This window comes from Camelus bactrianus, chromosome 22, assembly GCF_048773025.1.
Source record: "Camelus bactrianus isolate YW-2024 breed Bactrian camel chromosome 22, ASM4877302v1, whole genome shotgun sequence".
Classification (NCBI taxonomy): domain Eukaryota; kingdom Metazoa; phylum Chordata; class Mammalia; order Artiodactyla; family Camelidae; genus Camelus; species Camelus bactrianus.
Window position 1 is genome coordinate 23,936,737 of NC_133560.1, and position 27,030 is coordinate 23,963,766.

The window sequence follows — 27,030 nt, forward strand, 5'->3', positions numbered from 1 at the left end:
GCATTAAAGGTGACCGAGAAGGAGCAGCTAGGGAGGAGGGTGGAGACCAGAGCAATGCATGCTCCTGAAGGGCATCCCCAGTGTGTCAGGCGCTGCCCAGCAGCCAAGGAAGACGAGGACCAAGAGTAGCCAGTAGATTTGGGGCCAGGTCACCACTGGTCCCTTTGACGAGAGCAGCTCTGGTGGACAGGTCATGGCCCTCCTGCCCAGAGTGGGTTTCGGAGGCCTGACAGCAGGCTGGAGGCGACTTGGCAGCTGATGGGCCATCAGGGCAGAGAGAGTGGCACATGGATCACCAAAGAGCAAGAGATTGCAAGAGAGCTGGCAGAGGGCTGCGTCCATCATCCAGCAGAGGATTGGAAATCTGGGACAGTTTGGCTTGTCACAACTGGGAGGGGGCTGGTACTAGTGGCATCTGGCATGTGGAGGCCAAAGATGCTACTGAATGTCCTGGACTGCACAGGACAGATCTGGTGACAGAGCAGGTTCACCCAAGGTGTGCGGAGCAAAGGTGGGGGAGGGGAGGACCCTTCAGGTGAGAAACTCTGGGACATAACCGGTCTATGGAGGACTGTTGCCTGCATACAGGGGGACTTTCTGTCCCTGGGAGCCGTGGTGTTAACCATCCTGTGCCTGGAGGAGGAATAAACCTGGGATTCAGCCCTGAGCTGACCCCAGGACCCCAGGACCCCAGGGGAGGGCCACTTTGAAATACCCTAAGGATTTTCCCTTTGTTTAAGTGTGAAATGACCACCCTGAATATGAGACTTCCCAAGGAACTAAAGCAGAAAGAGTCTAAGGTGATGGTTCTCAGCCAGGGGAAGTTTTGGCAAAGTCTGGGGACAGGTTTAGTTGTCAGCAGTGGGGTAAGGCAGGGGTGCTGCTGGTAACCAGTGGGTGGAGGCCAGGGCTACCGCTCAGCAGCCTGTATGCACAGGACAGCCCCACAGTCAAGGGCGATCTGGCCTCACATGTCGACAGTGCTGATAGGGTGAGAAGCCTTGACCAGACTCCCTTACCTAATTGAGACGACAAGAATGAGTATCTTAGCTGGGCTGCCATCACAAAATCCCAGCGACTGAGTGCATAAACCACAGAAATTTCCTTCCTCACAGTCCTAGAGATTGGACGTCCAGGATCAAGGTGCCAGCAGGTTTGGCTTCTGCTGAGGCCTCTCTCCTCAGCTTGCAGATGGCTGCCTTCTGGCTTTGTCCACACGTGGCATTCGTTCCTCTGTGCACATGCACCCCTGCTGTCTGTCTCTCTTCTTATAAGGACACCAGTCCTATTGAATTAGGGGCCACCCTTATGATCTCATGGAACTGTAATTAGTTCCTTAAAGGCCCATCTCCAAATGCCGTTACATTGAAGGTTAGGGCTTCAACATGAATTTTAGGCAGACACAATTCAGTCCATAGTGGCAGGCGCCTTCATTTTCTCCACTAGAAACAGGAAATGTGTAATCTGTAAGAAAAAAAGGGACTTCTAACAGGAATATCATGTTCTCTTCTTTCTCTTCCTGTGTCTCTGAGAAGGAGCCACAGAGACCCCAGGCACCTCACTTAGCTACAGTGGACGGGAGACATAGCTATTAATTCCAACTGCTTCCCTAGAGGAAAGAAAAACCGTTAGAGGTTGGTGTCAAGGGTGTTGGGAGCCCAGCCACACAGAGGATTTTCCCAAGAGTCTCCGGCAAACCGTCAATCTGAATCCAGGCCCACCAATCAGCCCCCATGCCGCTAGGCCCCAGTGACCACAGTCCCTTGCATCGTGAGACTCTGCAGCCACCAGCAGTGAAGACCAGACCATGGAGTGCGCCCCCTAGTGTGTGAGATGGTGAACAACAGCAGGACATGATAAGTACAGAGAAGAGACAAAAAGCAGGAAAAAGGCATGGGGGGCCGGGGAGGGGGGCTGCTTTGGTTTGAGAGGTAGCCAGAAGACCTCTTTGATAAAGGGTTTGGGCAGGAACCTGCAGAAGGTGAGGGAGGGAACCACACAGATATTGGTAGAAAGAATCATCCTGGCAGAGGAAACAGCCCATGCAAAGGCCCTAAGGCAGGACAGCGCTTGGTGCGTTTGAGGAGCCATGGGGAGGTTGATGTGGCTGGAACAGAGGGAGCAAGGGGAAGAGCAGAAGAGACAAGGGCCAATCGTCCAGGGCCTTGTGGACTTGGGTGATCACCCCGAGTGAGATGAGAGTCCTGGGGGCCTCTAAGCAGAGGAGGCACGTGACTTGGTTGATCAGGGGCGCCCGCTTGTGGCTGTAGGAGCCAAGGGAGACCGGGGCAGAGGCAACGGCATTGGTCCAGGCAGTTCAGCTCCCCACTGCCTCGATATCCTCACTCTGGAGCAGGATCTGAGCCTTACTTGTGAAAAGGCCCTTCTGAAGGATTTTTCTCCAAATAAAGGCCTCTGTCTCCAGAGTCACGTAGGGAAAGATGAGCAAAAATTCCACGGAGTGCCTGGCACATGTCTGTGCTTTGACCAACATCTGCGGAGAAGGAGAAGCTGGGCAGGGGGTCCAGAGGCCGCCCCAGGCTGCGCCCGGGAAGCGGAGGAGTGGGAGGAGGAAGGGCAGGGAGAGCAGATGCTGAGCAGTGAGAGGTGGACAGGGAGTGGAGGCAAAGGGGGATGTTGAGTGGCCCGAGCGGGCCAGCTGTTCAGCCAGCATGACCCCATAGATGGTTGTTAAAACACAGAAATATTTCTCTACTGGCTGGTAGCTGGCCCCTGCCCTTCCCCTGGATCTCCTGGACCTCCTCTCATAATCCAGCAACCACAGGACTAATATCTGGCCCAGCAGGGAGCCTTCAGGGCCTTGCTCCAGCTCTGTCATCAATGTTCCTTCCATACCTGCCAGTAATTGTTTGCAACAGCCCCCTAGCACCCAGGGTTGGGGGCTCTGAAACAGGAGTAGCAGCAGGGGCCAGTCTGGTGTATCCATCAGGGTGGATGAGAACGTGCTGCTGTAACACACAGCCCCACAGTCTTGAACTGAGGAAGATTCGTATCCCACTTCCAGTAAATGAGAACTTCCTGGATTGGCAGGGGCTTCTGTTCATCGGTAACTTAGGGACCAGGCCTGAGGGTGCAACCACTGTCCCCAGTGTTATCAGCTACTGTGACAGAAGGAATGAGAACTGGGGAGGGTCCTGCACTGGCCCTTAAATGCCTAAAGGGGCACCTCACTCTGCTCACACATCATTGGCCAGAACTCATCATGGGGCGCCAGCCAACCAAAGGGGGAATCACTGCCAAAGAGCTTTCATGACCACCATGGCTGAGGTGAGGAACCAAGGGTCAGCTACATCCAAAGTCAGCATTCACGGGAGGGGAGACGGTTGAGGAAGAAACCTCCTGCATCAGGACTGCTCCCTGAGGCTCACCCCCAGCTCCCTACAGCAGACACTGTCCAAACCTTCAAACAACTCAGTAAGGCTGGTGCTACTGCCACCACCCCCATTTTGAAGATGAGAAAACTGAGGCACCGTGTGGTAAACTAACACCCAAGTCATGCAGTTGGTGAATGTGAACCAGGTTGGCCCTTCTGGATGCTGGACTGTCCCCCACACCGCTCTTCCAAGGCCCTGGCCCTGCTGAGGACCCGACAGAGCCCACACGTTCAGTCCTCCTCCAGGCCAGGCCCACAGGGCACTGCAGACCCACTGAGAACCAGGACCCCAGAGTGTGTGTCAGTAGGAGCAGCTGGCTTCGCCACTGCCCCAGATGCTGGCTGACGCCCAGGCAGTTAGTCAAGGCCTCTCTGTGCCCACCCTTAGGCGGAGCCGACAAACAGCAGATGGATGCCGAGCTGCGGAAGGAGATGATGGCCATCTGGCCCAACCTGTCCCAGAAGACACTGGACTTGCTGGTCACCCCTCACAAGTGTAAGAGCCAGGCCCCACCTGGCCCCGGGGCTCTGTCCCGCCAGGGCGGAAGGGAAGGGGAGGCACAGGGACGGCGGTGTTGGTGCATACAGGGCCCCTGCCCACCCTGAGCTCACCCTGTGCCCCTAGCCACGGACCTGACAGTGGGGAAGATCTATGCAGCCATGATGATCATGGAGTACTACCGGCAGAGCAAGGCCAAGAAGCTGCAGGCCATGCGTGAAGAGCAGGTACGGCCCAGCCCTGGCAGCCCTCCCCTCCCGGGTCCATGGCCCTGGGGACTCCCAGGCTGGGAAACAACTGGGAGGCCGCGAGGACCAACCAGAACAGTGGGGTATGGCCAGAGTCCACCACAGGTCACCAGAGAGTCAGGCAGTGCCAAGGAGATAAATCCTGGATTAATTCATCTATGCCACCAACACTTACTGGGCACCAACTGTGTGCTGGGCACTGTTCTCAGCCCTGGAGGTGCATCTGTGAGCGAAACAGACCAGAATCCCTGCAGAGCAGACATTTCAGTTGGGGAAATGCCAACAATGACAGATGACTAAATTATATAGAGTTGCAGAAAATAGTTAAGTGTCATGGGAAGAAGTGGGCGGGAGGGGTGGGCTGTGGCAGAGGGAATATGATTTGAAAGGGGTAGTCGAGGAGGCCTTGCTGAGGGAGTGACACCTGAGGAAAGACTTGAAGGGAAAATGAGAAGGAATGAGCCAAGTAGATACCTGGGGGAAGAGTTTCAGGCAGAGGGAACAGCCAGTGCAAAGGCCCTGAGTCCGGACCATGAGTTTGAGTTTGAGGAACAGCAAGGAATCAGTATGGCAAGTGAGCAAGAGGGGCAGTGAAAGGAGTCAAAGGTGGGGAGGTGACCAAGCAGATTATGCAGGGCCTTGTGGGCCTTTGACTTTGCTCAGAGTGAGGCGGGAGCTCCCTCAGTAGAGGGAAGTGAGTACCACAAGTGCCCTCTGGTGGCCATCCAGAGTAATGGCCAGATCTGGGAGACCTGGGAGGAGGCCACTGCCCTGGTCCAGGCCGGAGATGATGAGGGGGGATGGGGATCCTGAAGGGGTGAGAAGTGATACAGTTATGGATGGATTTGGAAGGAAGAGTCAAGATGACTGGCTGATGGCTCAGACCTGAGAGTGTGTGTGTGTTTTACAGCAGGGGTGTGGATGTCAAGAATGACTTCTGAGGTTTCACCCCAGGGGTGGGCTGCGTGTACCCTCCATAGCCTCCCCGCTGCAGCCTTGACCAGAGCCTGAGTCTCGAGCGCACCCTCCTCCACCTGTCCCTTCGCCCCCAACCCTGTGCACACACGCTGCTCTCTGCTTCCCCAGAACCGGACACCTCTCATGTTCCAGCGCATGGAGCCCCCATCTCCAACGCAGGAAGGGGGGCCCAGCCAGAACGCCCTCCCTTCCACCCAGCTGGACCCAGGAGGAGGCCTGTGAGTGTGCCTCTGGCCAGGAGGTGGGGAACGGGGGTGCCAGTCCCAGGTGTGAAAGCCCCCCGAGTACCTATCACCGTGCTGCTCTGTGTGCCCCACACAGGATGGCTCACGAAGGCGGCCTGAAGGAGAGCCCCTCCTGGGTGACCCAGCGAGCCCAGGAGATGTTCCAGAAGACGGGCACATGGAGCCCAGAGCGGGGACCCCCGACTGACATGCCCAATAGCCAGCCCAACTCTCAGGTGCCTCTGTCCCGCCACTGCCCCCGTGGCTCCCAGGCCCGAGCAGTACAAGAGGGAGGAGTCTGGGCCCCCCACCCGCAGCTCCACACACACCAGGCCACCCCTGGGGTCCACGCGTCAAGCTCCGGGGCTCACCCAGCCTCGCCATCTGCCCCGCAGTCCGTGGAGATGCGAGAGATGGGCAGAGACGGCTACTCTGACAGTGAGCACTACCTCCCCATGGAAGGCCAGGCCCGAGCTGCCTCCATGCCCCGCCTCCCCGCGGAGAACCAGGTGAGGGCTTTTACCCGCCACCCTGGGGGCCAGCTTGGGCCTCTGGAGTCCCGGCTTCCCCAGCAGCCCAGGGAACCCGGCTTGGGCAGGGCCTCCTGCACCCTCGGCAGCAGCATCCAGGCTTCACTGCCCCTACAGGCCGCACCTGGAGGCCCTGGAGGCCCTGGCAGAGGGCTGAGAGGGGCCGAGGTTCTCCCAGGGTCGGGTATTGTGGCCACTGCCAACTGGTTTGTCTCTGCTCTGTTTGGGGGTGCTGAGGCGGGAGGACGCAGAGGACACATGTGGGAGTCGTGGATGGGGATGGGAGGCTACGTGTCAGGCCCAGGTGAGAGCTGCGATCAAGAAAACACGTATACACACGCACACAGGCACGCTCTGGGGAACGTGGCAGGTCCTAGGACCTGCTAGCAGCGTCTGGGTTGGGCCTGGGGGTTCGTCTCTCTGTCTGGTCTCTGTGGGGGCTGCTGGGGAGGAGCAGGTGTGTGCCTGACGTGTGTCTGTGTGGCTGCTTTATCCAGCTGCAGGGCTGGGTCAGGGGTGGGAAAGGTCCCACTGCCCCAAGCCCACGGGGACAGAGGGGCCAGAAGCATGGCTGGCTGCCCACCCGCCTGAGAGGCGGGGCAGCATGTCTGACTGTGGCAGGCTGCCTGTGTGCTGTGCCGTGACGTCTGCACGGGGGAGGGCTGTGCTGTGCTGGCCCGGCCAGAGTCACCCAGGGGCCTGGCCTCTGGCTGCTGGGAACTTGGGTGGGAGGCAACCAGCCTGCATGTGGCTGCCCAGCCCCGTCCTGACGGGCCCCATCCCCCCCATACATCAGGACTGAGCTGCTGGGCCCCAGGAGAGGGGTGGGACCAGCCAGCTGATGGCCACTCCCTGCCGCCAAGCTTCAAGTGTCAGCAGAGCCAGGGCTGGGGCGCATTGCATGAAGCAGAGCCCAGGGCCAGGGGCCTGCGGCCACGCCGTCCCATCTGTCAGTCTCGTGCCTCTGCCATCTGTCTGTGGTGTCTCTTGTCTGTCTCCTCTGTGCCCATGGGAGGATGGCCGGCTGGGTCTGGGGTCACCCACGCACTGGGGACTTTAACGTCTCTCCCCACCCTCTGGTTCCCCTCCCCCACCCTGGCATCTCCTCCATGGTCCACCTCTCCACTCCCTCTTGGCTTTTATATTTATTTCCTTCTTTCTGTTTTTTCTGTGTGCACCATCCCGTGGGGCTGTGACAGAGGAGAAGGGGCCGGCCACGTGGGAATAACCTCAGTGTATGTACCTCGCCTGCCCGCCACCCAGCTGGGCTCCGGCCCCCTCTTCCCGCCCACCCCCCCTCGTGGGAGTCCTGTCATCTCTCCCTGTTCTCGGACCCCACCCTTTCTTTGCAAGACTGCACACACTCCCCACCCCGTGGAGCCCCATCCTCATGTGTTGTGTTCTCTGTGTGCCCCATGTGTGACCTGGGGGGTTCACCCTGCCCCACTCCCCTCCTCCCTCCCTCTCCACCACCCTCTTCTCATCAGAGCCCCCAAGCCAGAGGCTCCATTGTTCCAAGAAGCCTGACCTGCAGCCCTGCTTGGCCCACTGTTTCTCAGGGGGCTCTTTCCCCTGACAGCACCCCTGAACCTCTGGTCCTGCAGCCCCGTGTCCCTTGAAACTCCTGCCTCAGGCAGTGCCGCCGGCCCCTCCACTGGGCCAGGCCCTGGGAGACATCTGCCCCGTCTTCCTCCTCTCCTCTCTCAGCTGCAGAGAACCACAGGCCCCCTCTCTCCAGGGCTTGACCTGGGGGTGCAGCACATGTGGGCTCCCAGAATGAAGGCCAAGGAGGCAAAGGGCAGTTCCCCCAGGGCCTCAGATGCCAGGGCAGCCCCTCAAGGGCTCCTTACAGAAGCCAGACTCAGGTGGGCAGTAAGTCCAGGCCCAGCTGGCCAAGGAGGACAGTGAGCTGGAGTGCTGGGTGCCTGGCCCTGGGCCTGGGCCTGTCAGCCTGACAGCGATGCTCCTCACACATGCAGGGCGAGGGCAGGCCTGTGCTGCCTGGTGCCCAAGGCTCCAGGTTTGCACTCTGGATGGGGAAGCTCTGCCCTTCAGCTGGCCTGCCCGTCCTGGCAGGAGGTAGAGAGATGGGGACTCACAGCCAGAACCCAGGAGGAGCCTGGGAAGGGACAGAGGAGTCCTGGGACCCTGGTTGGTCAGGAGCTGAGGCCCACAGCCCCCCGGACCCCACCCCTGGATGGTTACAACCCGGTCACTGATGGCCATTGGGGCAGGACAGACTGGTACTGCTTGGTGCCAGCCGCTGACCCCGGCCCGCCGGCCTGTCCCCCCCAGACCATCTCGGACACCAGCCCCATGAAGCGCTCGGCCTCTGTGCTGGGCCCCAAGGCCCGGCGCCTAGATGACTACTCCCTGGAGAGGGTGCCGCCCGAGGAGAATCAGCGGCACCACCAGCGGCGCAGAGACCGCAGCCACCGCGCCTCTGAGCGCTCCTTGGGCCGCTACACGGACGTGGACACAGGTGGGTCGCCCTGCAGGGCCCAGGCACAGGAGGCTGTATAAGGGGACAGAGGAGGGGAGATGCGAGGAGGCGGCAAAGCAGGATAGATACTGAGGGAGAGAGGAAGGAAAGGCCTGGACAGGATCACAGGGACCGAGCTGCTCGGAGCCTGGGGACAGGTCCCCCCTCGCAATACCCACCAGGCTGTCCTTGGTCCCAGGGAAGGAATCTCTCTCTAGGGCCTGCAGACTCCCTTAGTGGCCTCCCTTGTGCACATCCCATGCCACCCCTCCCTCACAGCTGTCTGTCTGTCTGACTCCATCCGGCCCAGGCTTGGGGACAGACCTGAGCATGACCACCCAGTCTGGGGACCTGCCATCAAAGGAAAGAGACCAGGAGCGGGGCCGGCCCAAGGACCGGAAGCATCGGCAGCACCACCACCATCACCACCACCACCACCCACCACCCCCCGACAAGGAGCACTATGGTCAGGAGCGGCCTGACCATGGCCGGGCCCGGGCCCGGGACCAGCGCTGGTCCCGCTCACCCAGTGAGGGCCGAGAGCACATGGCACACCGGCAGGTGGGTGTGGCAGGAGGCACCCCTTACCTGAGCCCATGGGGTCGGGGAGAGGTGGGGGGGACCCACACCCACAGCCACTATGGGCAGGGTCCCCACTTCTGCTGTGACCTCTGACCCTGCCCACCACTGGGCTCCCCGACCTGTGGGGGGGCTCCAGCAGTGGGGGGACACTGCCCCCTGCCACTCTGGCTCCCCACTCTGCCCCCCCAGCCCCCCAGCCCCCCTGCCCCCCTGCCACCTGCTCCCTGCCTGCAGCTGCTTCCTCTTTGGTTGTGGATCACGTTTGAGTTTATGGCCAGCGTGGTCTTTACGACTCACGCCCACGCTGGCTGCCTGCTGCCTTTTGCTTTCCTTTAACCCGGCTTCCGTTTTTTGTTTCGATTATGATTTCTGTCCTCTGGACGCCTGTGAGTAATTTTTGAAACTTCTGCTATTTTAACCCCGAAACTTACAAAACTCCATTTCTCATTTCTCTTTTCACTTTGTTGTGTTGGTTTTCGATTTCCCCCTCCCTCCTTGTCTCTCACTCCTCCTCCTCCCTCCTCTCCCCCTCCTCCCCTCCTACTCCTCCTCCTCTCGTGGCTGTTGCTTTTCTCCTTTTTTTCCATTCAAATGTCCTGTGTCCCCCTTTCCTCCTCCTCCTGGTCCCTCTCCTGTTCTCCTCTGATTTTCCTTCGCCCCGCCCCCCACCCTCCCGTCCTCTGTGTCTCCTCCTGTCTCCTTCTGGTTGATTTTGTTGTATCTTTTTTTTTGATTTCCTTTGTTTCAATTTTCGTGTAGGGCAGTAGTTCCGTAAGTGGAAGCCCAGCCCCCTCAACATCTGGTACCAGCACTCCACGGCGGGGACGCCGCCAGCTCCCCCAGACCCCCTCCACCCCCCGGCCACACGTGTCCTATTCCCCCGTGATCCGTAAGGCCGGCGGCTCGGGGCCCCCGCAGCAGCAGCAGCAGCAGCAGCAGCCGGCGGCGCGGCCGGGCCGGGCGGCCCCCAGCGGCCCGCGGAGGTACCCAGGCCCCGCGGCCGAGCCTCTGGCCGGGGAGCGGCCGCCCACGGGGGGCCACGGCAGCAGCCGCTCGCCCGCGATGGAGCGGCGGGTCCCGGGTCTGGCCCGGAGCGAGTCCCCCCGGGCGTGTCGCCACGGCGGGGCGCGGTGGCCGGCGTCCAGCGCGCACGCGGCCGAGGGACCCCCGGGCCCCCGGCACCACGGTTACTACCGGGGCTCCGACTACGGCGAGCCAGACGGCCCGGGCGGCGGCGGCGGCGGCGGCGAGGAGCCCCGGGCCGCCGCCTACGACGCGCTGCCCCCGGCGCGCCACGCGTGCTCGCCCAGGACTCCCCGGGCCGCGGGCCCGGCCTGCGCCTCTCCTTCCCGGCACGGCCGGCGACTTCCCAACGGCTACTACCCGGCCCACGGACTGGCCAGGCCCCGCGGGCCGGGCTCCCGGAAAGGCCTGCACGAAGCCTACAGCGAGACCGACGACGACGACTGGTGCTAAGCCCGGGCGAGGTGGCGCCCGCATCCGCCCGGCCCCCCCCATGCACCCCACGCACACGCCCCCCGGGGAGGAGCCGCACCGGCCGCGGGGCCACCTCGCTGCCACCTGCCCAGCACACGGGGGAGGCCCAGGAGAGGACCAGCCGGACGACCCCGGACTCTGGAGGGAGTCCTCAGGGCCGGGACACACCAGGGTGTCCCGCAAAGACCCTCAGCCGCTCCTGGGCAGCGACGGCGCCCGCCACCCAGCCCCGATCCCCCACGTCGGGGGGGCCCTCGGGGGCAGACAAACCACACAGCCAAGGGATTCGAATTAACTCAGCCATTTTTGGAGAACCTTGGGGAAAATGGAAATTAAAAAAAAAAACATTTTTAAAAGAAAAACGGGGAGAATAACAAATTGCTTCTATTGATGAGTTTTATCATCTCAATTGAATCTTTCCTTCCCCTGGTGAACGCGAGCTGGTGGCCCGTGTGTGGCGAGAAGCCGGAAGCGAAGCGGAAACCGAACGTCCCACACAGACCTCCACCAGACACACTCATACCCCACACACGTTCTCAGACACACCCAGGAGTGCTTGCTGGTTATACCAAACCCTACTATTACTGCCTGCAGAAATCAATTTAAAAAAATAATAAACAATTTTAAAAAGGACAAAAAAATTAATGATTGAGAAAAAGAAGCATTTTTTCTGACATTTGGTCCTGCTTGAAATAACAAAAGAAAAAAGAAAAAAAAAAAACACCACCACCGATTTCCTTTGCTTCTTTTTTCCTTTTTCCTACCTTGTTTGAAAACTGTGGGCTTGGGACTGTGAATTATTGCATGACATTCAAAAAGAAAAAAAAATAAAAAAAAAAGTTGAATCAAAGGGCTTCTGGATTGGAGTCATCCTTATATTCTCTGCAAAATTCTCCCCAGGTCTCTCTGGGGGGACCCAGGAAGGAGGCGGTTTGAAAGTGGCTAAGAATGAGAAAGCTTTAACTTCTCTAGCCAGCACTCTTTGCAATGTCTGGGTGTTGCTCCCAGCCCTGCAGACAAGCTCCACCTGCCACAGAGCTTAGTAGGCAGCGCTCCAGGGATCCTGGCAGGGGGACACTCACCAAAGGTATCCACCACACCCCAACTTTTAGGTCAGCCATTTGACCTAGGGGCTTGGCTCAGCTCCAGTCTCACTGGCTGTGTGACCTTAGGAATGTAACTTAACCTCTCTATGCCTGTTTTCCCATCGGTAAGAGAGGAACAGTATTAGAACCATTTATGATGATTAAATGCATTATTTTACATCAGTAGTCAGCAAACCTTTTCTTAAAGGAGCAGAGAGTAAATATTTTCAGTCTTGTAGCCCAGAGGGTCTTTGTCTCAACTCTCCAACTCTGGACATTGCATCAGGAAAGCAGCCTTATATAAATAAGTGGGTATAGCCATGTTCCAATAAAACTTTATAAAAACAGGCAGGCTTCCCCTCCTCCAAAAAAAAACTAGCCAGGGGGCTGGATTGGGCCCTGTTCCACATCAGCAGTTTTAAAATGTTTTGTTCTCAGCACCCCTTTACATTCTTAAAAATATATACTGAGAAAGAAAAAAATAAAAAATAAATATATTGAGGACCTCAGAGCACATCTGTTTATATGAGTTATAGCTACTGCTATTTGCCATTTAGACATTAAAACTAAGACTTTTTAAAACTATTCATTAGTCTTTAAATCACAATCAACAATAAACTTACTAATGATAATGAATATTTTTAATTTAAAACCACATTTTCCAAAACAAATTTCAAAAAAAGAGAAACATTGTTTTACATTTTTGCATTTCATTAATGTCGGCTTAACAGAAGGCAGCTGGATTCTCATGTCCGATTCTGCATTCCACCTATTACAATATCCAATCTCCCCTGGAAACTCTATCATATACGCGTGAGAGCATGAAAATGATAAAGGCCAAGGACATCTTAACATTATTATAAAAACATTTCAGTCTTATGGACCCCCTGAAATGGTCCCAACAGCCCCCAAGTTTCTGGACCCCTGTGAGAACTGCTGTTCTCAGAATAAACAGCATGTGGTCCATAGTGAGCTATTATTTACTAAGGCCATTACTACCATAGCATCAAAGCAGAAAGTTCCAAAAGGTCTTGCTCCAGACCCCAAGCCTTGAGCTCACCTCAGTTGGAGGAGGCTGAGGGACTCCAAAAAGCAGGGTGGGCAGAGTCCCTCCTATAAATGTGGCACCAAGGAAAGGATCAGTCCAGTAAGAAACTAAAGAGAGTTTTAACTTCCTAACCAGGCAACTTCCCAAGTCACAACCCCCACAGACTCCTAGACCAGCTGCCTGCCCAAGGCAGGGCTGACCCCTGGCAAAGTTCCCCCTCCCTTAGTGCTGGGGCTATTCAAGGAACAGGTGGATGTATGCAGTTCCCTCAGGAGCCAGGGAAGCTGCAGCCACCTGTTCAGAAGGGAACAAAGCCCACTGCCTGAGCCCCCACATCTCTGGACCCAAAGGTCAAGCCTGTGGCTGAGTGCCGGGGGGCTAGACCTCCTCCATAGCCCTCACCTTTAAGCTGGAGCAAGTGTAAGTTGCCCAGGAAACACAAAGTTGGGGGTGGGGATTAGGGAATTAAGAGGCAGAAGGGGGCTTGGCTTAGACGCAGGTCTCACATCCCTCGAGTTCCTGATCTGAGCTGCATCATATGGAAGGTTGACAAAAGGGCAAAGGAAATGGAAACTGAGAGACAGGTATGCTGTGCACATGCCCGGACAGCTCCCTTCCTGGGCATAGAGATCCAAGAGACCCAGGCTCCATTTCAGATGTGTCCTTGGGGCTTCAAGGAATCACTGCCCCTTCCCTAGAAACCATAGCCTCCAATTGCTACCTGAGCCTCAACATCCTGTCTGTAAAATGGGAACCCACCACTGTTGGGGAAGTAAAACTTTTCCTCTACCCTCTTAGATTCAGTACTTAGGGCCTGTGAATTAAATTAACAAATAACAGATTAATGGGAGAAAAGGCACATATTTTTTATTAATATTTAAATGTATTCACAGAAAAGTAATGAAATTCAAAAAAGCAATTAGACTCAGGGTCTTATATACCATTTTTTCTTTATTATTTAACTATAGTCAGTTTACAGTGTTGTGTCAATTTCTGGTGTACAGCATAATGTCTCAGTCATACATGTTTATATACCATGTTAACAAAGGAAATGTGGTTTGAGTTTCAAGGGACAATAAATTGTGGGAAAGTGACTAGGAAATATATGAGGGAAACTAATGGAAGCTAAGGGTTATTTTAGTAAGATTTGTTTATGCAGACTCATCTCAGTGCCGACTTTCTGTCTCCAGTGGTGAGAGTCACTCTCCTCTTCCTGGTACAAGGGAAGGAGGGGACACCTTCACAAAGAGAACTTTATGTCACCTTCAGGGGAAATTCATGCCTTGCTTTTAGGCAGAAAAGAGGAGGGCAGAGAACTCTTCCTGCATTTGTTGATACTCAATGCCTTCAGCTCAAAATAACCCTTATGCTGAAGCAGCATATTTGGGGTGATGTATACCAATCTCCTTCAGCTATGGTGGAGGGTGTGGATAGGTGACAATACCCAGTTTGAGGGTTCACGGGAGAACCAGATCTGTACATGGGTGCCAATGGGAGCGCCCCAACTACGGGGACTGCTGGCTCCTCGGAAACTCTGAGCAGCACTGGGGTAAAGATCTGATTTTAGGGAAGCAACCAGAAGGAGGTGGATGGGGAGAGGACCCTCAGCAGGAAGACTGCATTAATTTCACCATGCATTTGAGAAATACACACCAGCACAGCAAAGACAGTATCTTCCAGATACCAGCACTGAGTAGTGATGAAATATTTAAATTTTTAAAAGAAAAAGTGACGGCTTTTAAAATATTAAAGAAAATAGTGGTCCTATTAGGGCTGCCAAAACAAATTACCACAGGCTGGTTGCCTTAAAACACCAGCAATTTATTCTCTCAGTTTAGGAGTTAAGAAGTCTGAAATGCAGTTGTCAGTAGAGTTGGTGCCCACCCAAGACTGAAGGAGACTCTGCTCCAGGCCTTTCTTCCAGCTTCTGCAAGCTGCCCAGAGTTCCAGCCACCCTCCCCACCTCCCACCCCACTGCACCCAGTCTGGCTTCTCCCCACCACCTCCCTCTTGCCCACCCTGCTCCAGCTCTCAGAAAGGCTTCTCCACCCAGAAGATAACCTACAAGATTCCATTTGCTCAGGAGAAAATGATCTGGAGATATACACTGCCAGCTGTGGATCGTGATGTTTACCTCTGAAGAGGGTGGGGAAGGAGAGCTGGGTAGACTTTGGTGCTGTACTTAATTAATTCTACAAAAACACACAATCGTGGGGAGGGTATAGCTCAGTAAAGTGTTTGCTTAGCATGCAGGAGGTCCTGGGTTCATCCCTGGTACCTCCATTAAAAAATAAATAAACTCAGGTGTTCTCACCATACCCCAAAAATGATAATAATGTGAGGAGATGGATATGTTCATCAGCTGGACTGTAATAATTACCTCACTGTGTGTATGTATACCGCACATCGCGTTATACACCTTAACTATATACAGGTAAAAAAATAAAAGAAGAATGTGGAGGTTTAGTTTCTCCCTTTCACATCATAAAAAAGTACGAGTAATTTGTTGTCTAAAAACAAACAAACAAACAAACAAACAAACCTAATTACCTCCCCCTCCCCTGCCAAAAAACAAAACAAAACAAAAAAAAACAAGATCGCTTTTGTAATCAGGAAACCGTTTGTAAAGGCCTGCAGATGCCTTCTGCAAAAAGGGCTTTCTCTGAGCTCCAGATCTCCCAGGCTGATCAAAGACCACATTATAATAATCAATCCATTGGACTACCAAATGAGACTCAGTGCCCCCCAAAACCAAGGCCTGGGCCTTGTTCAAGGACATATCCCCCAGCTCCCGGTCCCCAGGAGGGCCCCGGGGCATTGGTTGAGCTGAGGTTGCACAGACTGGACCAGTCAAGGCGCACCGGGCAGGTAGGCAGCGCCACCTAGAGGCCAGGCGGCGAATGGTCAAGTACGTGATCGCTGTAACTAACTGGTCCGGGAACGCGGAGTTGCTGAAGCCAAAAGAGGGCAGAAGAGCACCCCTTCCTCCTGCTCCAAGGTAAGACCCGCGGGACATCCCGCATGGAAATGCCTGCCCTCTCTATTCGAAAGAATTTTCTAACGACTACTCAGAACGGAGCAGATGGCTCAGGAGGAACCAGCAACCAAGCCAGCTGAGGTCGATCAGTTGCCCAAGGTCCCATAGCGGGAAAAGCATAGACCTTGACTCCACACCCAGTTGGTTTCCCTCCAATCAACCCTGGGAAGGTGAGGACATGCCCCTCCCACCTGGACTGGAGTTATCTCCTGCCTCATCTGTCTCCTCCAATCCATGCCCCTCCTTTTCTGTTTCGTCTGTCATCTCATCCTAAACCTACTCCCAGGTGACACCTCCCTGTCTGCCAGGAGTGCTGGCAGTGCAAACTACCAAACCACCAAGCAACAGGAAAGTCTCCAGGTCTTTGAAATTCAGGCAGTCAAAAGTTCAAGATGGTTCAGAGTTTGGCACCAATCTCCATCCTCCGCTTCTCAGGCCAGCCAGGGAGAGCAAGGTCATATTGATCCGAAAAATGAATCAAAAGCCCCCTGGTCACAGCTCCCATCCCCACCTCAGCCCCCAGGACAACAACTCCTCCCTGCCCTGCTCTGGGTCAGCCACAATCCTGGGAGTTTTCACCTGCTGGACAGAGGATGCAGCTGTGATCTGATTCCCCTGAAGGCACAGTGGGCTAAACCAACCGCGTCCAAAGGCAATTTGAAGTGAGTCACATTTCAATTTTCTAGTCATTACATTAAAGAAAGTAAAAAAAAAAGGAAACAGGTGAAGTTTTTTTTAATTGTGGTGAAATTCACATAACATAAAATTAACCATTTAAGATGAACAATTTCCCCAGCATTTAGTATATTCACAGTGTTGTGCAACCACCACTTCTATCTAATCTCAAAATATTTTTATTACTCCAAGATAAACCCAGTCCCCATTAGTAGTCACTCTCCTTTCCCCCACTCTCAGCCTCTGGCCACCACTAATCTACATTCCTTTTTTTAAATTGAAGTATAGTCAGTTTATAATGTTGTGTCCGTTTCTGATATACAGCATGTTTCAGTCATACATATACATACATATATTCCTTTTCATATTCTTTTTTGTTATAGGTTCTACACAAATTGAATATAGTTCCCTGTGCTATACAGTTGGACCTTGTTGTTGATCTATTTTGTATAAAATAGTTAGTATCTGCAAATCTCAATCTCCCAATTTATCCCTTCCTGCTCCCTTTCCCCCTTGGTAACCAAATAATCTACTTTCTGAATAATCTACTTTCTGTCGCTATAGATTTGCCTCTTCTGGATATTTCACATAAATGGGATCACACAATATGTGAACCTTTTAGTCTGGCTTCTTTCACTCAGCATAACATTTTCAAGGTTCATCCATGCTGTAGACTGTGTTACAACTCCACTCCTTTTTATGGCTGAATAATAATCCACTGTGTGGATGGACCACATTTTCTTTATCCATTCATCTGTTGGTGGATATTTGGTTGTTTTTATCTTTTTCACAGGGGTTAATTAGGTATACTTTACTTTTAGAGGAGGTACTGGGGATTGAACCCAGGACCTTGTATGTGCTAAGCATGCACTCTACCACTTGAGCTATACCTTCCCACCATTTCTACCTTTTGACAATTGTGAATAGTGCTGCTATATACGTGTATATACAAGTTTCATTTAACCACCTGTTCTCAACTCTTTGGGGTGTATACCTAAGTTTGGAGTTGCTGGGTCCCATGATAACTCTATGACTAGCTTTTTGAGGAAGGCAAATTATTTTGAATGATATTTTTATTTAATGCAACATAGCCAAAAATATAATCATTTCAACATGTAACTATTGCGATCCCTTTATTAAAAAATTTTTATTGACGTGTAGTTGATTTACAATGTTAGTTTCAGGTGTACAGCAAAGTGATTCAGTTATACGTATACATACATACATTTTTTTTCTTTTCAGAGCCTTTTCCATTATATGTTATTACAATAAATTGACTATAGTTCCCTGTGCTAAAGAGTAGGTCATTGTTTATCTATTTTACATATAGTAATGTGTGTCTGTTAATCCCCAACCCCTAATTTATGCCATTGAGATCTTTTAGATTATTTTTTTATACTAAGTTTTTGAAACCTGACATGAATTTTTCACTCAGAGCACATCTCCATTCAGACCAGTATCGTTCAAGGGCTCGATAGCCACCTGTGGCTCATGGCAACCATCCTGGTCAGCACAGGTCCAGCCTCACACTCCTGGCATCATTCTTGAGCTCTGTTGTGCCTGGGGGTCACACTCACTGCTCCACACTAGTGTCCGGGTGCAGGAGCCCACTCATCTCTGGGCCTCAGTGCTGGGGGGAGAAAGTGGGTACCTCGGGAATCCTGCAGGAGTTACCCAGCTCCAGAGGCCAGTGCATAAGCCCAGGGAGCCATCACTGCCCCTCAGCTGCCTATGGGCAAACTTGATCAGGGGTCATTCATTAGTCTTCTCATCTGGTGCAGAGCTAGGGCAGGGATAGGAGAGGGCGGCCTGGGCAAGGAGATTCCAGGTCAATAGGGACCCAGTCGGGGCTGCACCAGGATTGTTTCTCTGGGAGATTGCTCCCAGCTTCTCAGGGCAGACATGGCCCAGTTTTGGGGCCACACCAGCCCTCCCTCTGACTCATTCATCCTGCTGAGGACCCCACAGTGGAGGCAGAGAAAGCAGCCTTTAAATAGAGCTCAGCACCATCTGATGCTATGGGGCTGATGGAAGGAAGCCAGCGGCCGCCCCCCTGACCCAGACAGCCCGCCGGGCTCAGCTATCCCCGCCTCTCTACCTTCCTGTCCCTTCCCTTGCAGCCTCAAACAGCCTGCTGCCACTACGCCCAGGCTCAGATGTTTAGGGTTTCTGTAAATGTGAGATATAAAAAGAACTGTGGGGCTGGTATGGGGGGAGGGAATGGCCACTCGCTTGCTGAGAGATACCACCCCCACGCTGCCCCCAGCACAGCAAACATTCCCCCCAACCACCGCCCCTAGAGATGCAGGCTCGTGCTTGCATGCAGACACACTGTGACAAGCCGACATTTAGAATCAGGGAGAAGGAGGCCAGCCAGTTGGGAGAAAGCCAAGTCTGACTTTATAGAAGTCTCTCTCTTGGCTGTAGCTTGGCCCTGGAAATTGCAAATTGATGCCCCTCTAGCTAAGGCAGGTCAAGCCTGCCCCAGGAGCCTGCCTCTCAGGAAGGACACCTGGACACTGCGGGGCTCTGGCTGCTGGCCCCTGGCAGGGCTCCAGCCCAGGTCTGGCCTCTCCAGGCTCTGAACATGCATTCAGGAGGGCCACCAATGCCATAGCATCATGCGCCTGTCCCTCGGCCCCACCTCTACCTGACCACACTTCCAGGCTGCACTTCTGTCCCGATGACCACTTCTCCACACTCACAGCTCCCTCCACTGTCAGGGTAACTGCAGTCCCCACCCAGCCAGCCCCCACCCCCCAGGCTTTCTGCTCACACAGCCCACCCAACCTGCAGCCCACAAGCTCCCCACACCACCCGGAGCTCAGGGCGCCCACCCCTACCCCTGATCCCAGGCAGCCAAACCACTCCCTTCACCCTCCTCTTCCTGCCAGTCCTTCCACTATACACAGGGCGCCAGCCGGGTGCCAGGCACAGGTCAAGAGCCGGGGATGCACAGCACAGAGGAGAAGGGGCACAGTCCCACCTGCACGCCCCACAGTCAGATGGAGGAGGCAGAGAGCACATCAACAAACCAAGAAGAAAAAAGCCCCAGAAGTAATGAATTACAACCACCATGTGTGCTGTGAAGGAACAGCCCAGAGGACTGCAGAGAGGCCAACTTTCCTCCAAAGGGGAAGGGAAGGTGTCCACGAGACCTGAAGGACGAGAGTCTGGGAGAAGAAGGGGAGGAGAGGAAGTAATGAAGCTTTGAGAAGGAACATATTGAGAGGACCAAGATGCAACGTGCATCCTCCTGGGGACGATTTGGCCTTTATCCTAAGAACAGTAGGGAGCCACTGAAGGCTCAGAAGAGCTGGCATCCTCAGATTTCCATTGCTAAAAGCTCACTGACTTAAGAGACAGAAAGAACAGTGGTTACAAGGGGCTGGGGTGAGGGAAATGAGGAATTATTGCTTAACGGGGACAGAGGTTCAGTTTGGAATTTTCAGTTGGAAAGTTTTCTGAGGTGGATGGTGGCGATGGTTGTGTGACAATGTAAATGTACGTAAAGCCACTGAACTTTCACTTAAAAATGAGCAGACTGAGTGGGGAGGGTATAGCTCAATTGGTAAAGTGTGTGCTTAGCATGCAGGAGGTCCTGGGTTCAGTCCCCAGTCCTTCCATTAAAACAAATAAATAAACCTAATTACCTCCCAGTTTAAAAAAAAAAAAAAACAGAAAGTAGAAATACAAAAACAGGGTAGAATGGAAAATCTTATGTGTATTTTAAAAAGTAAAAAATAAATAGTTAAAATGGTAACATTTATGTTATATATGTTTATGTCATCGGTTAAGGTGGAAACAGCGCCATATGTCCAGCAACAGATGAACGATGAACAAACTGTGGTATTTGTGTGCAATGGAGTGTCATCCGGAAAAGGAATGGAACTTTGATATGTGCTACAACTGCATGAATCTCAAAAATAGGCTAACTGGAATAAGCCAGACATAAAAGACTACATAGTGTATGATTCCATTGATACAAAACGTCCAAAATAGGGAAATCCATAGAGAGAGAAAACAGACTGGTGGTTCCCTGGGGCTGGAGGTGGGACAGTGGGAGTGACGGCCAGTGGGTCTACCGGGTTTCTTGGGGTGATGGAAATGTTCTGGAGGTGGATGGTGGTGATGGTTGCACAGCATTGTGAGTGTCCTAATGCCAGAGAATTGTACACTTTAAAATGGTTAATTTTATAGAATTACCACATGGTCCAGCAATCCCATTCCTGGGCATACATCTGGAGAAAACTCTAATTCAAAAAGATACATGCACCCCAGTGTTCATAATAGCACTATTTACAGCAGCCAAGACATGGAAGCAACCTAAATGTCCGTCAGCAGATGACTGGATAAAGAAGATGTGATATATATATACAGTGGAATACTCCTCAGCCATAAAAAAATGAAATAATCCCATTTGCAGCAACATGAGTGGACCTAGAGATGATCATACAAAGTGAAGTAAGTCAAACAGGAAAAGACAAATATCATGAAGTGTATATGTGGAATCTAAAAAACAGACACAAATGAACTTATTTATAAAACAGAAAGAGACTCACAGACATAGAAAACAAATTTATGGTCACCAAAGAGGAAACAGGGGGTAGGATAAATTAAGAGTTTGGGATTACAGATACAAACTACTACACATAAAATAGATAAACAATAAGGACCTAGTGTATAGCACAGGGAACTATATTCAATAGCTTATAATAACCTATAATGAAAAGGAATATATATATATATAATATAACTGAATCACCATGCTGTACACCAGAAACTAATGCAACATTGTAAATCAACTATACTTCAATAAAAAAGTTAAATTAAAAAAAAACTTCAAAAATAAAATGGTTAATAATTTTGTTACATGTATTTTGTTTCAATAAAAAAGAAAGAAGAAAGAAAGAAAGAAAGGAAGGAAGGAAGGAAGGAAGGAAGGAAGGAAGGAAGGAAGGAAGGAAGAAAGAAAGAAAGAAAGAAAGAAAGAAAGAAAGAAAGAAAGAAAGAAAGAAAGAAAGAAAGAAAGAAAGAAAGAAAGAAAGAAAGAAAGAAAGGGAAAGGAAAGTTAAGTTCACTGGCTGTGCTGAGAAAAGAGATGAAAGGGCAGGGAGACCAGCTGAGGGAGGCGGGGCACATATCCAGACCCAAGGCAGTGACAGATGATGGCACCAGGGCAGGGCTTGGAGGATGAGGCAGAAAAAAACGTAGAAACACAGAGACAGGACATGGGACCCCATGACTGGTTAGATGGGAGGTGGTTCACAAGATGGTTCTGTCCCATCCGCCAGCCCAGGGTAGGGCCATTACTGGAGGCATGTCCCGCCTGCCTGTCTCTGCTCCTGTGTCCCCACCACCAGCCTGCTCACCCCAGGGCTCAGCCCCACTCCATCTCGAAGACCCAAAGGCCCCCTCCCCCTGGGGGAAGCCCATCCTCCCCTCCCCAGTGTTATTCATCAGTCCTCAGCATGTCCTTGTGCCTCCTCCACTCCAACCCCAGCTCCCAGCCACATCTTTGCTGTGCCAACAAGCAAACATCCCAGGGAAGCTCCTAGTCAGCATCAGGGTGACATTCATGACCCCAGCCCCTTAGAGCAGGGGTCTGCAAACTTCCACAAAGGGCCAGGTGGGAAATATTTTCTGCTTTGAGGGCCAGGCTGCCTCTGTCACAAGGACTCAATTCTGCCTCCTCACATAAAAACAGCCCCAGATAACAGATAAATGAATGTGAACACAGCTGTGTGTCAATAAAATTTTATTTATAGACCCTGACCTTTTTTATTGAAATAAGTTTGACATATAACATTGTGTAAATTTAAGGTGTCCAACGTAATAATCTGATACATTTATATATTGTTATATGATCGCCATTGTATCCGTAATTAGCACCTCTCTCGCCTTACTGAATCATCACTTCCTTTTAGTGGTGGGAAAAATTAAGTTCAATTCTCTTAGCAAGTCTGATGATTGTAGCACAACGTTGCTGTCTATATTTACACCTCCATGCCTCTGCGGAGCTCTAGGATGTATTTACTACTCATTTCAAGTTTGTACCCTCTGACAACATCCCCCTGGGCCCTTGGACACTGAAATTTGCATTGCAGATCATTTTCAAGTCATGAAAAAATTTTCCAGCCATTTGAAAATAAATAGGTCTTTTTTTTTTTCAGGGGGGTGATAATTAGGTTTATTTATTATTTTTATTTTTTATGTATTCTTTTTAAGTGGAGGTACTGGGGATTGAACCCAGGACCTCATACATGCTAAGCATGCACTCTACCCTGAGCTATACCCTCCCCACTCTTTTTTTTTTCCTGAAAATGTTGTTCTTAACTCTCAGCAGAAATAGGCAGCAGGTAGTGTAGCAGAGCTCTGTACCATGTGATCTTTTGCTTATAACAGTGCAGGTTTATACTACCCTTATAAAAATAACAATTTTTAAAAACCTAGATGCTCACTACTACGGTGTAAATGTTTGTGTCCCCCTCAAAAAAAAAAAATCGTATGTTGAAATGCTAACCCCCAATGAGATAGTATGAGGAGGTGGGGCCTTCAGAGGGAATTAGGTCATGAGGGTGGGTCCCTCGTGAATGGGATTAGCGCCCTTATAAAGATAATCCAGAGAGCTCCCTAGTCCCTTCCCTACATGAGGATACCATCTACGATCCAGGAAGCAGACTCTCACTAGCCACCAGATCTGCCGGCTTTCAGCCTTGATCTTGGACTTTCAGCCTTCAGAACTGTGAGAAATAAATGTCTGTTGTTTACAAGCCACCCAGTCTATGGTATTTTTGTTGTAGCAGCCTGAACAGACTAAGACACTCACCAAAGGGTGACCTCAGCAGAGGAAGATGTTAAGAATCAGTCGGATAAGATGACCCACTGTGGATATCAATTGCCCTCTTTCCCCAGCCACCCCTGTTATCACCCAAAGACTCATGAACGAGTGGTCACCTGGTGCCCTCCCTCCAGTGGGCAGATATGAAGCAGTCACCCTCACCACAGCCTGGAGGCCACATCCACTAGTGCACACATGGCTGGGAGGTGGCACGAAGCCCAGTAGCCTGGTAGGAGAAGAGGATTAACACCCTTAATCCTTACTTGCACTCCTGCACTTCACTGCCTCCCACCCCGCACCCTGGTAAGTCCTTTGATTTGAAGCCAAAGCAGAAGCACACAATACTTACAATGAGTGACTTGGAGGGAGGGTGTAGCTCAGTGGTAGAGCGCATACTTAGCATGCACGAAGTCCTGGATTCAATCCCCAGTACCTCCATTAAATAAATAAATAAAAACAAATAAATAAATAAAGCTAATTACCTCCCTCCCAAACAAACAAACAACAACAAAAACAGAAGACAACAGGTGTTGAAGGAGATGTGGAGAAACTGAAGCCCTTGTGCACCATTGGTAGGAATGTAAAACGGAACAGCTGCTGTGGAAAACAGTAGGGAGGGGCTTCAAAAAATTAAAAATGGAATCACCACATGACTCAGCAATTCGACTTCTAGGTGTATACCCAAAAGAATTGAAAGGAGTGTTTTGAGGACCTATTTGTACCCCCAAGTGCATAGGAGTATTATTCACAACACCCAAAAACATGGAAGCAACCCAAGTGCCCATCAGTGAATGACTGGGTTAACAAAATGTGGTCCATCCATCCAATGGAATGTTGTTCAGCCTTAAAAAGGAAGGAAATTTTATATAAAATAGATATACAACAAGTCTCTTCTGAATAGCACAGGGAACTATATACAATATCTTGTAGTAACCTATAATGAAAAAGAATATGAAAATGAATACATGTTTACATATGTATGACTGAAACATTATGCTGTACACCAGAAACTGACACAACATTGTGAACTGACTATATACTACACCTAAGAAAAACCCTAAAGGATGACATTGAAATCTAAAAAAAAAAGAAAAAAATTCTGACACATGTCACAACATGGATGAACCTTGAGGACATTATGTTGAGTGATAGAAGCCAGTCACAAAAAGACAAATACTGTTTGATTCCAGTAATATGAAGCACTTAGATTAGCCAAAATCATAGAGATAGAAAGTAAAATGGTGGCTGGCATGGGCAGGGGGAGGGGAAAAGGGAGAGTTATAGCTTAATAAGTGTAGAGTTTCAGATTTACAAGAGTCATGGGCACAGACATAGAAAACAAACCTATGGTTATGGGGTGAGGGGTGGGAAGGGATAAGTTGAGAGTTTGAGATTTGCAGATACTAACTAATATATAAAAAGTAGATAAACAAGTGTATACTGTATAGCACAGGGAACTGTATTCAATATCTCATAGTAACTTATGGTGAAAGAGAATGTGGAAACGAATATACATATGTTCCTATATGACTGAAGCATTGTGCTGCACACCAGAAATTGACACAACATTGTAAACTGATTATACTTCAATAAACAAACAAACAAACAAACAAATAAATAAATAAGTCATGGGGATGGGTGAATGCTGCACAATATGAACGTTTTTATTTAATACCACTGATCTGTACACTTAAAAATAGGTAAGAGTTGTAATTTTTTGTTATGTGGATTTTAACTCAATTAAAAAAAAAAGAAAAAACAGCCAGATGATATGGACACGAATGGGTGTGACTGTGTATATGTAACTTACAAAGGCTGAAATTGTAATTCCATATGATTTTTACGTTTCATGGAGTATTTCCTCTTTTGTTTTCAACTGCTTCAAAATGTAAAAAACATTCTGAACCTGAGGGCTGTGCAGAGATGGTGAGCAGATGTGGCCACTGCTCCAGTTCACCTCTGGCTTTCCCGCAAGTCATGCGTCCGTCCGGCGTCTGACACAGGCTAGTCTGTGCATAAAGAGCTGCTCAGATGAATGCCGGCATGCGTGAATATGGCAACAGCACACCCGCTTTGCAGCCAGCCCAACCAGCAGGCAAACTCTGGTACCTTCACTTCTTTCCTGAGCAGCCTTGGGAAAGTCACTTAACCTCTGTGGGTCTCTTGGGTTTTCAGCTGTAAAGCATCCTGTCTGGCGCTGTGCAGAACACATCTCCACTTCTAGAGCCTCCACTGGTCCTTTGTACTCTGCCTCCAGCTTCCTGGGTCCCCCTGGGAAACCAGGGAGCTCTGTCTTTAAGAGGGAGGAGGTGGGAGCCTCCCCACACTGGCTCACTCCTTGTGCCCGCCAGACCAGCACCCGTGACTGCTCCCCACCACACACACTCTCATCCTGGCCTAAATATATTCCAACCTCAGAGATGTTCCACGCCCCACACTCATTTCCGCCTTCCTGCCCTAGCATGGTGCCAAGAAAAAAAAAATCCCACTGGTGGGAGGATGGGGGGTCATGCAGGGAGAATAAAATGCAGCCTCGAGGGTCCTGGTCCTGATGGGGATGCTGGGAAGGCTGAGGATGAGGGATGAGGGTGACCCCCCGGACCCTGCACCCTGTTTCTCTCCTGGGCTCAGAAGCTCTGTGAGTCACCATTCTGGCAGTCGCTGGCCTGGAGCCAGGGCTGGGTGGGACCTGAGGGCGGCAGGCAGGCGGGCAGGGAGACCTACTTTAGCCTCTGGTTTCTTCTCCACACCCACAGGGCCCTTGGGCCTCAGAGCCCACACCCGGGCGCCCGCCCAGTAAATCCGGAGGCCAGGTCAGGGCTCCCCACGCCCTCTGGCTCCTGAGCCGCTGCCGCCATCGCCCACTCCTGGGAACCAGGAAGAAAGAAGAGGGCTGCCTGTCTCCACCCACCAGGGACTGGCGACTAGGCCTAGAATGGCAGCTCTGCTGACCCCTCCCCCAAATGCCAGAACCTGCCAATCACCTCCAACCCCAGGACTCAAGCCAAGGTTCCAGTTGTACTCCACACCTGTTTTGGGGGAAACACACACACACACACACACACAGCGATACTTTGCAGGCACTTATGTACAGAGGCAGGACAGTCAAAAGTATGTGGTAAACCTGCCCCCTCACCCTACCCCACCATGAAGCCATATCTGGGGACATTTTTGGTTGCCACAACTGTAGGAGGAAGAGCTCTGGTACCTCATTGTAAGCAGATAGGGTAGGGGGTCCCCAGAAAAAGAGAACCAGGCATGGCTTTCTTGACATAAGAGAAGCCAACTTTGGCCTAAGCCATTTTGTGATCTCAGCTCGGCTACACTGCTGGCCCTTGAACAGGTCTCAGTAATCACTGATCTTAAAGGAAGTGAGGTAGTGCAGGAGCAAAGAAAAAGCAGTCAAGAAACAACAGTTCAGATAAAACAGAGTCCTAGTTCCTCCCCAAGGGTGCACATATCAATCTGATAGTCTTTGGGTTCTGCTGGAACTAAGCTCCCCACCACCACCCCAGGTGGAGGATGGAATGATGCTGATGACCCTCCTGACTTCAGTCAACTAAAGCTTGGACTCTATCGACCTTTGCCCCATTTTGATGCTGAATTCTCTGCTCAAGCCCTTCATGAATATGCATGTACCGTTCGTTAGCTTAAAACTTCCCCAATTCTGCTGTTTTGGAGACACTGCTTTGGGAACGGTCCCTGGCGACCTCCTCCCTTGCTGCAAGTAATAAATCCTCTCTTCTCCTGATCTTTGGCTTGATGGTGTCTTCTGGCTCAATACCCACCAAGAGGTGAACCCAGTTTTAGGGGTAACACTAGTGGGTGGAGGCCAGGACTGCAACTGAACATCCTCCAAAGCACCAGGTGTCCCCACCTTGCCCCCCTGAGACCGACCAGACCCCAAATG

At 51.5% G+C, this 27,030-nt stretch overlaps 1 protein-coding gene across 6 annotated transcripts in view; it reads left to right on the plus strand.

Annotated features, from left to right (window-relative positions):
• Positions 1-11,019, plus strand: part of CACNA1A (calcium voltage-gated channel subunit alpha1 A) — a 280,900-nt gene extending 269,881 nt beyond the window's left edge. For 3 of the 6 annotated variants that reach the window (XM_074350635.1, XM_074350636.1, XM_074350634.1), the window contains 9 exons: positions 3,783-3,890; positions 4,020-4,120; positions 5,228-5,337; positions 5,441-5,579; positions 5,739-5,852; positions 7,073-7,108; positions 8,169-8,355; positions 8,666-8,916; positions 9,697-11,019. In XM_074350635.1, the coding sequence (XP_074206736.1) occupies positions 3,783-3,890; positions 4,020-4,120; positions 5,228-5,337; positions 5,441-5,579; positions 5,739-5,852; positions 7,073-7,108; positions 8,169-8,355; positions 8,666-8,916; positions 9,697-10,413 (1,763 nt within the window). In that variant the 3' untranslated portion in view covers positions 10,414-11,019. The remainder of the gene's footprint in view (positions 1-3,782; positions 3,891-4,019; positions 4,121-5,227; positions 5,338-5,440; positions 5,580-5,738; positions 5,853-7,072; positions 7,109-8,168; positions 8,356-8,665; positions 8,917-9,696) is intronic. The other 3 variants (XM_074350638.1, XM_074350637.1, XM_074350639.1) reach the window with 2 other exon arrangements.
• Positions 11,020-27,030: the final 16,011 nt, after the last annotated feature.